Source organism: Polyergus mexicanus, unplaced genomic scaffold, assembly GCF_030449975.1.
Source record: "Polyergus mexicanus isolate NDT 795.1 unplaced genomic scaffold, iyPolMexi1.0 SCAF_5, whole genome shotgun sequence".
NCBI lineage: Eukaryota > Metazoa > Arthropoda > Insecta > Hymenoptera > Formicidae > Polyergus > Polyergus mexicanus.
In genome coordinates this window covers 8194047-8204682 of record NW_027223325.1, presented here as the reverse complement: position 1 = coordinate 8204682, position 10636 = coordinate 8194047, and the positions used below count along the sequence as shown (strand labels likewise).

Sequence of the window (10636 nt, the reverse complement as noted above, 5' to 3'; positions counted from 1 at the left end):
CGCGAACTAACGGTGATCGACGTGAACATACCGGGTTTCATACGCACAACAAACTACTGAAACGGCTGCCGGAAGCGTTAATATACCGGGGCGTAAGCCCTTGGGCGGTATTTTTTCGCCGCTCGCGCGCGTTCGCCAACTCTGAAAAATATTTTTCTGGAAGCTAATATCTCTCTCGGGCCGATATTCCGTCGTGTAAATAATATCCGCCCCCGTACGGACGACAAAGTAGGCTGTCACGTGAGTGGCAACGGCAATCGCCAAAAGAGGCTCTCTCCGAATAGTTGAAAAAAAAAAAAAAAAAAAATTGAGTCGCTTGCGTCATTTCTTTTTTTTTTTTTTTCCTCGCGATTCGCTTCGCCCGACGATGAGGGCGAGATCAAGGAGAATCAGGAAAATGGCTCGAATCGAGATTAGTGTCATTGTGTATCGATTGAGCGAGTGAATGGGATGCGCGTTTATGTTTGATTTAAAGCATTAATTTTTTTTTTTTTTCTGTTAAATTTATCGGCTCCTTTATATCTTTCAGTTTTCATTAGGCTGATTCTCATTTGTTATATCTCTAATTTTGATTAGGGACAAAGTTCGAAGACTCCGATATTGAATATCCACAATATATACGATTTTAAATAATTAACAGATCGCCTTGGAAGAAAAAGGATCAACTTGCGCTTCGATTATCGCGCTTGGTTTTTAATTAGGCCGTTTAAATTGATTTTCACTTTTTATCAATATCGACTTTTTGAATCCCATTTGTTATTAACTTTTTTTTTTTTTTTTTTTTTACTGTCAAGGAGATTGCCTGTAATATCGTGGCAATTATTTTTTAGAATCATTGCAGGCTTGTGAATGAATCGACGGACGATTACACTTCATTCCCGACATTTTTTTTTTTTCACGACACTCGAGAGAAAAACATTATTGCGACGATCACGCAATCGCGTAGATCGAGAGAGGAAGCCCAGCATCCAGCCGGCTGCAACTGGACGCCGGAAAACACACGCTAGAACGCGATTACTAGAGGATGATTAATATCGTCGAACGTTTATCCGTGCATTCATATGGTATTTTTATTTCCATTAGGACGACGACGACGACGACGACGATGAGATGGTAGGATAAAGCTGTAATTACACGCCGCACTTGTGCGTGTACTAAAGATTAAAAGGCGCTGGTAGCGAGGTGGGAGTTATTTTAGTCGCGTTGTGGCAAAGTACTAACAGCAAAAAGCGATTTTTCGCGAGAAATCACGTTACATTTTTACACCGCTTCTCGCTATCGAAAGAGAGAGAGAGAGAGAGAGTAAAGTGCGAAAAAAAAGTACCGACATAAAGAAGAACGTGAAAACGTTTTAATTTTTACCGTAAGCTTTACGCGCGCAGATCGCTGCCGACAAAAAGCAAAGAGACGGATCGCATTATCCGGACGCGATTATCAGCGTAATTTCGTATAAATCGTCCAAGGTCGCAAAGCGAGACGAATATTCAAGTACGCCGTGAATGAATACTCTGGGAAATGAAGAGATTATCGTCTCGACTAAATACTCGACTATCCGTAAATTGCACTTTTAAAATAATTTTCTTCCTCGAAACGTCAATTATATGTATGTCAAAGACACAGGCGCGTGTACTTTTAATATCTTCCATCTGTCAATTTTATTTTCAAAAGTGTTTTCGGATATCTTTTACACTATCATACATTTTTTCTAAGTATGTTCCCTTTGTTTTTAACGCTAGGATCTCTTTCAGAGCATCTTATAGAAGCTATCGTTCCACGCATAAATGTATCATCTTATCGAAATCATATCTAATCATCTAATTATATTATCCGCGCACGCTCCTCGTCGCCAATTAGATTCTTTCTCATCCGTTACGAGAATTAAGGCCATCACACACGAAATTTCGCAAGGATATAAGACGTAAGTGTAAGAAAATTGACCAATCCCAATCGAGTATTGGGCTTTCCGTGGAGGGGTTACGGAGAGCCAAATACTCGATTGGGATTGGTCGATTTTTTGACGCTTACCCGAGTAGAAGTATATCCGATGTATCACGAGAGGTCCTGATAAGGTTCTCTTCGGGTCTATCCTAGTAAGGTTGACCTGAATAGGGCATGAGCGGGACCGGATAAAGTTTTTCTTTTTATTACTAATTAACCAAGTCATTTTGATCAGAATTTGATAAGGACCTATTCTCAGGAATGCCTTAATGTGAATATAAAATCTTCAATGAGGCGACGATTGTACATATCCTCGTCAGGATCTGATCACTAATGTAAGTGAGGCCTGGTCTTTTCCCGATCAGGGTCTTTTATTGAAAATAAATTTCAGTACGTGCATATTTTAGCCGCACGATGCTTGTGTATATTTGCAAACATACAGAAATTCTTAACCTCTTACAATTAGTTCTCGACTTTATTCTTACATTCCTTTTACGTAATATGATTGATAAACATATACCTCATAATCACCCGACAAGAATCCCAATTAAATAAGTTATAGCGTCTTCCATTGGGAAAAACTAGCAGCACCGAACGCTTGAAGCGTATATGGTATCATTGTGGTAGTGCAGCATTCAGAATATGCTTATTAATATTATCAATGACATAGGATGTCATTGATAATATTATCGCTTCGAGGATTCAGTGCTGCGAGTTTTTCCCAATGGAAGACGCTATTAGGATTGTAATAGTGTAACGCGGTCGATTCCTGATAAGGCCCTCGGATCAGTTCCCGATAGGGGGCGTTGCGTTACCAAACATCTCGGATCCTGATCGGGTGTATTTATCAGGACCCGGTCACTTATCGAGACTCGCCTGATCAGTTCCTAATCGGGGCCGTATTATTATTTCCACTCTGGTACGTCTTACATCCTTACGGAATTTTGTGTGCGATGGCCTTTACATTGGATAGGCAACTACGTACATCGGGCTCGCTAGTCGCCAAACGCGCATCCTAACCCTTTACCTCACGAGAGACAATCCGAGACCTTGCCGAGAATGTTTTTCTCGCAAACGCGCGTAATTGTTTCCCGCCTCGCTCCTTCGTCAAACAAAATGCAACTGTTTTCCCGCGATCGCGATCAGCAATATTGTGTTAAAGCTTTCGATAAAATTCGCGGCCCGCGGCAATGTAATTGTTATCGCGTCCAAGTCAATAACGATTTCGCACAAAACACCGATCGGGTACACGGGATTGCCCCGACGCTATACGAATGTGTCGGCACGTACGAAATAGCGAGATCGAGGAAGGGGGAGAGGAGGACCACCGGGTGGGGGAGGGAGGGAGGGGGGGTCGGAGAACGGAGGCACGAAACGTCGAAGCGATTTATTAAATACCATATGGCTGAGCACTGTTATGACACGAGTATGCAAATATTATTTTGCGTACACGAGGGGGCAATCAATGATCCTCCCTCGCCTCCCCTCTCTACCTCCTTTCCCCCTCTCTTTGCATCCGAATATCTTTCTCTCCTCGTAGCTTCGCGATCGAAAACGCAACGTGAGAGAGATCTATCTTCGTTCCTAAACGAACCCTCGGATGAGATTAATCAGAATGATATCGTCGGGCGATTTGCGGATCGTGATACGATACATATTTTACAGACGCGTGACGCATAGATTTTACGCGTTCCTTCTTCTATTTCTCGATCACGTGATTGGAATGAAATTATTGCGTAGATATTAAATCGAGATTCTATTTGTTTATTAAAGTGAACGAAAGTGTAAGCTATATACGCGAAATTCTCAATCGTTCGAGGAATATTCGAGTGTAGTAAAATGATTATTATTATTATTAAATCATTAAATCATTAAATCATGATTATTATTATTATTAAATTAACTATTATTATTAAATCATATTTTCTTATTATTGAGCAAAAATAAACAATGAATAATATTTAACTCTTGAATGGAATTCATCGGGAATCTTTGTAAATTAAACTCTACTCTTAGATATGTCATCACTGAACTAGTTAAATACACACACAACTCCTTCAACGGGTAAGCGCAAATATTTTTCCTATTCGATGCTCTTGGAAAGAAATTCCGAATGGCAGCCAAGGACTGCGATTCGATGCATTTGCGTCAATTGCGATTACCGGTAAAAAAAAAAAAAAAAAAAAAAAAAACTCGAAAGAATCTAAAAAAATCTCCAGACGAACTCACCGATGAGCTGCCCTTCGGTCGTCCCGCGGAAGTTATCCAGCGATCCGTCAACGGACAACGGCGGCATCGGCAAGGACGACGGGGGTGTCGAGGGCAGGGGAGTTAACTGCTAGTGAACCCACGAGGGGGTCGCAGCGGGGGTGGCCGCGTTCGTGCTGACGTAGACGCCCGAGGGCGCGTTGCCGTTCGTCGTCCCGACGACGACGTCCGTGTTCTGGGTGACGACGCCGCCGTTCTGGCCGACGACGTTGCCGTCGCTCACCTGCACCGTGCCCATTACCCCCTGCTGGAAATTGAAGTCCAGCGTGCCGCCCATCGACAGTTCGTGCTTAATCACCTGCAATTCGCGTGTCGAATCGCGTTTATATATATATATATATATATATATTTTTTTTTTTTTTTTTATGAAAGATCGCACCCACTCCCTCCCTTCTCTGCATACGCGATGACATAAGTTCGAGATATATTTGATATATTTTAACATTTTTTCGAGCATAATATTTTGCGGAAAATTATAATGTGCTTACTATACATATTGTATAAATTGGGAAAACAATTTTCCACATAAGAGGATTAATAATAATCAAAGGCGTAAATTTTTATATCATGGCAATTCAAGGAAACCTTTTCAACTAATCTTTCATATTTTAATACTTAATAAAAATTGTTTTACTTAGCAAGCATTTTTTTTTTTAATATCCTAGAGAAAAATGATTCATTGATTAAAAAATTTTTTTAAATATCTCAGAGACACCAATGTCAGTAGTAACAGATGCGACATGATCAGACTCACCTCCTCGACGTTGCAGTCGAAGCCGCCGTGCATTGCCTCGATGTTGATGTTAAGATCATCGAGGAGGGCGGAATGATTGAGCGCGCCCATCAGCTGGCCCATCATGGTGCTGGGTGTGGCGGGGCAGGGTGTCGGGGTGTTGGGTGGACTGGGCCCGGTTGGTCCAGTCTGCGCCGGCTGATGCTGCGGCTGCTGTTGCTGCTGCTGCTGCTGTTGCTGTTGACGCTGTTGCGTTTGAATCATATATTGCAATGTCTGCTGCTGATTGCTGCCGAGCGTTGTGGGGCTAGGCTCGCTCTGCTGGTACGACGGCGACATGCCGGACGGTGACATGCCGGGGCTCAGGTTCTGATTTTTAAATTTATGAAAAGAGAAAGTGAAAAATAAATAAATAATATTGTACAATGCATAGGATTTGTATAAATGCAGATATATAATTAATAATAATTTTCGAACGAGATACGAAACATATTTCTAAACACGGCTATTCGCGTTTATCGTCATAAAACTGTCATGATTTATTGGAAAATAAATTTTGAAGAATTATACAAGAAAAAGGATATATTTTATATAAATAATAAAATAACTAACGCTCATATAAGTGAAAAATACATAAATTTTGTATATATAATACAAAGATCTCTCGAAAATTGATCAATTACAAAAGATAAATTGTCTCGAGCTTGGCTCGAGTATATTTGCGTTTGCACCGTTATCGAAAATAACGTTTCCATACAATTCCATAAGCATATGATGCTTTTTTAAGCTAGCTTCAATAATGAAATGTAAATAAGCTTCTCTCCCCGACGGGGATGGTTGCAAATCTTTTCATAAGAGACAACAAAAATATTTCTGCGAAAATACGCGACGTAGCGAAAAATAACGCATTAAATGTCCACGAAGAAAAGATCCCACGATTTTCCTTCGACAATACGCCCGTCCCCAAAATCACACTTAATTCAAGTTCCAATCAATGACCAGATATTTATTGATCGTTTTCTCGCGTCGGTTAACGTTATCTTTCATAGAAACTCCTCGCACACGTATACATACGTGTACGTGTAAAACGTACATCGCGATCCTTATTGATTCTGCAACATTGCCAGGCAAGAAAAAAGTGCAGGCAACGTAAAAACCACCCCAACGTCCTCCTTTGTGGTGTTTTCACGCGCGAAAAATTCGCCAAAAATTTCGGCGACTCACCATCTGACAGGCGCACGGCTGGTGACCGTGAATCGGGCATCTCTGCTGATTGGCCGACTGCGGGGTGGGTGGCAGGCTAAAGGACGCGGACGACGGGGTGCGTAGGCCGTTGTTCCTCTGGTATTGCGCTTCGTAGTAAGGCGGCGGCGGTCCGGTCTGCTGCTGGTGACTGGCCGGCGGTGACGTCTGGTAGATTTGGTAGGGTTCCAGTTTCATCGTCTCCGCCAGGTTGCCCGCTAGGATCGTGTCTGCTATCGAGCACGACGCACCACGTATCAATCGCGTGTCGCGGAGAGATGGATAAATGAACGGTGAGAGGTTTATTTTACATCTTGCAATTCATTTCGATTTATTAAATGGATCATTTCTACACCATATAATTTGCGATTTATATGCATGCCATGTTAATTATAATAATATGGCTGTAAAAGGGATACGGATTTTATAAAGATTTATATCAAGATAATTCGATACTGAAAGTATGAAGAAGAGGTGGAGGAAGATAGGGGAGATTAGATGTGTACCTAATTGTTGTTCCGGGCTGTAGGAAGGCGCGTAGGTCGGCGTCCAGTCTGGTTCCCCAAGAACCGCCGGGATGGGACTCAATCGACCACAGGAAGAGGCGTTGCTCGAGGCGCGTGGACTTGAATAAGAGAAATATTGCATTTCGTTTCGTCGTAAACCGTATACTTTCGCTATTTATAACTTATCCGCATAATAGAAATTCTTTTATATTATACGTATATGATGTATGATATCCAATTTCTACATTCAATCCTATATATTTTGATCTTCAAATAATTAAAAAATCACAATTCTGAATATTACTAGCTACGCCATATTCAAATGCGCGCTTCGAATTCTTTCAAAATAAAGAAAAAAAAAACTTTATTCGATTTTACTCGATTCATCTCGTATATTCACATTGACGCCCTAGTGGTTTAGAAAAAAAAAAAAAAAAAAAAAAAAAAAAAAAATCAAAGTAGCATCTCGAGTGTAAAAATTTTCGCTATAAACTCGTCATTTTAATACAATATATTTGACTCTCGATTAAACGAAAATGTTAAAGATCCGATCGAGTGTTATAACGTACCGGAAGTCGGAGGAAAGCTGAAATCCGCTGGCAGGTGGCAGGGGACTGTCCGGGAACAAGTCTAGACCCTCGCCGACGCTACTGCTGGGACTGGACGTTGGCTCGGCTAACAGTCCGTTCCTCAGAGCTTCGGCGATCTTCTTCGAGCGGCCGCGTCGCTTCTCCAGACTACCGTTACTCTCCATGGTGGTTGCCCTGCAGAGTAAATCCGACGACAGCGCGTTACTCTCGGCGCGATCTTGTGGACGCGCTACACGTGGACGAGAATTGTCATGGGATCCGGGGGGGGGGATGGGGGGGACTCACCTGCGACGGGCGGATTTGCCTGGCTTGGCGTCGCGATTGATCATCCACCAGGAACTCTTGCCTGTGCCCTCGTTCTGCACCCGCATAAATCTGCTGTGCAGCGACAGGTTGTGACGTATAGAATTCTGTGCGAACAGAAAGAATGGCATAATTTATTATATAATAAAGCAGCGATAGAAGCGAGATACGATTATTACTTGAATCATGCGTAAATAGAATAAGAGATAGGAATTAAATAACAGTCCCGGATTGATTTTGTTATGCTGATTAATCAATTTTGTTATCTCGCTTATGCTTGCCGTAGAGATGATAAAAAAATTAACACGATCATTGAAGATTCTCTGTGTTATTAAATAATAGAGAAGAAACTTTAATATTGAGAGATCATTCACGCGAAAGAGGTTTAAAAATATAATATAGTTGTTATTCAAAAATATTCAGATATTATATAAATATATAATATAAATATATTAAAATATAAATATATTATATAAATATATAATATATAACATAAATTATATTATATTATATTTAATTATATTAATATATTGTTCATATATATTTTATATTATATTGAATAATATAATATAAATTATATATTAAATTAATAATTTAAATATATTATATAATATATTTGAATATAATAATTTATATCATATATATTTAATATTATATTATAATATAATGTTATATTAATATTAATATATTAATATAATATTATATTTTTTATTATATTATATAAATTTATATGTAATAAATATATAGATATATAATATAAATGTATAAACATTATATTTTTATATTTCGAATAAAAAGTCACACACACACACACACAATAGCTTAAATATCATTTCCACGAAGGATCTAACGTCATATTCGATGTAACTCCCTCGTAATCTTTATCTAAATTCGTAACGAAAAAGCATTCGTACCATCGTGTGGCATTTGTGTATAAGGTAATACCGGCGAGTATCGTATACGAAAAAATCAATTCGAAGAGTGAATCATATAGAAGCCCCGCGCTTTATAGCTCCCCGTCCTCGTTCCTATTTTCTTCATTAGGCAAATTGAATCGGTTACAAGTCCGGGTCTCTCTTCCGAAAAATTTCGGAAAGCTTCTACCTTAATACGAAAGTACCCGTGTCGCTAGGCGATAACAATTTCCGTCTTCGTCTCCTCCCGGTACGTAAGATGGAAGATACTTTCAGACGAAAGATACACACACACACGCGCGATAGAAAGACGGCGCGATAAATAAAACTGGCTTCTTCAAAACGGCCGTTATACCGCGAACGAGACAGGCGGAAGTTGACGCGAAGTACCGAGAGGAACTTTCGCAAACTTGCCGCGGCGTTTTATCGTTTCGTTAAACCGTCCTAAAACAGAGTCGCGGATTGTTAGCTTTTAAATAAACAGAAATATTAATAAAGATCTTGTATAAAAATCTACTTTCTCTCTCTCTCCGGTATTTTATTATTATTATTTTCTTTTTTTTTTATTATCTCATTAGTATTATATTATTATTATTTATATACTATATTTATATGATATTATTTTATATTTATTATATATTTATATAATATATTATTTTACTATCATAATATTTTATTATTATTATTACGTCATCGAGCACATATACAAAAAAGATCTCTTTCGCCACATCGCGAATTAGAAATTCTTTTACGAAAAATGAAAATATATTTATCTGCGCGAATACTTTACACTTTTTTACGATAGATTTCGGTAAAAATCATCAAATTGCAAGATATATATTGGGTGATTGCATAAGTTCGTGCCCGATTTAAATATAAACTTCAATAGATTATATTTTAGAGATAACACTTTTATTAATCAATTATATAGTCTCCATTCTTTTCTACAATGGTTTTCCAACGATCTATAAGCTTGTCGATTCCATTTTTGGAGAAAGAACTTGGTTTTTCTTGAAAAAAGTTTGTAAGGTGGTTTTCGACAGCTTCCTCGGAATTGAGATTCTTGCCATTTAAACTATTCTGCAAAGACCGGAACAGATAAAAATCTGAAGGCGCAATATCTGGAGAATATGGCGGGTGCTGCAGAACTTCCCATTGCAACTCCTGCAGTTTTCCTGCAGCTTATTCCTTTCAGTCAGGAGATGCGGCACCCACGTATCAAGCTTGGAAATGTATCAAAGCTTTTTTAAATGACGAAAAGCGGTTGAATTATCAATGTTCAGCCTCTCAGCAATATCCTCAGTTGTAATCCTTGGATTTCTTTCCACTAAGGCATGCACAATGTCATCATCAATGCCAGAAGGCCGTCCAGAGCGGGGTTGATCCTCCATGTTGAAATTACCATTTCGAAATCTGCCAAACCACTTTTTGACTGTTCGGAGAGCAGGAGCGCGGTCCAAATAAACGCTTTGAATATTTTTTTGTGCAATCCCAACACTCACGCCTTTCCGAAATTCATATAGCATTACATGCCGCAAATGCACCTTTCGTTCTCCATTTTTAATGATTTCTCTTATGTACAAATGGACTTATCTGAACAATGTCTGACGCTAAATTGACATAAGACAACGTCATCTATTCGGTGTAAGCAACAATTACCACACGAAAACAATAGAACTCCGCCATGCAGTAACTTAATGCCATCTATGAAAATCGGGCACGAACTTATGCAATCATCCAGCTGCTACGTTCAATTTACTTGGTCGTCTGACATGGTGCGTACGTACATCGGGCACTTCGACATCCGAAAATTTATAACGTGGAAATGTACGCGATATATTCTATTCTTTACTGCCGAAAAGAAATAGCTCGCCTTCATGACCGCACATCGCATTTGCCGCTTCCACCCACGCAACGTGTCCCTTTCGATATCAACCCGCAAAAAAAAAAGGAATCCACGTATATACTAGCGTGATATCCATCCTTACAGCGTGTAAATTCCACTTGTGTAGTTACAACGAATATTTCGCGAATGCCTCCTTCTACCATATATTGCCATAAGCTCATATTAGTTGGTCACAAATGAGTCTCGCGATAATAAATCCTAGACTCGTCAATACTTTTACCGCAGCCTTCAGAGCG

The 10636-nt window shown here is 39.5% G+C and overlaps 1 protein-coding gene across 2 annotated transcripts in view; it reads right to left on the bottom strand.

Annotated features, from left to right (window-relative positions):
* Positions 1-292: 292 nt before the first annotated feature.
* Foxo (forkhead box, sub-group O) overlaps positions 293-10636 on the bottom strand; it is a 144145-nt gene continuing 133801 nt past the window's right edge. The window contains exons 2-7 of one of the 2 annotated variants that reach the window (XM_070295667.1): positions 7563-7687; positions 7257-7451; positions 6688-6806; positions 6164-6411; positions 4961-5308; positions 293-4504 (exon numbers count right to left, since the gene is read on the bottom strand). In XM_070295667.1, coding sequence (XP_070151768.1) covers positions 4277-4504; positions 4961-5308; positions 6164-6411; positions 6688-6806; positions 7257-7451; positions 7563-7687 — 1263 coding nt within the window. In that variant the 3' untranslated portion in view covers positions 293-4276. Of the gene's footprint in view, positions 4505-4960; positions 5309-6163; positions 6415-6687; positions 6807-7256; positions 7452-7562; positions 7688-10636 lie in introns of both variants that reach the window. The other variant, XM_070295666.1, reaches the window with a different exon arrangement.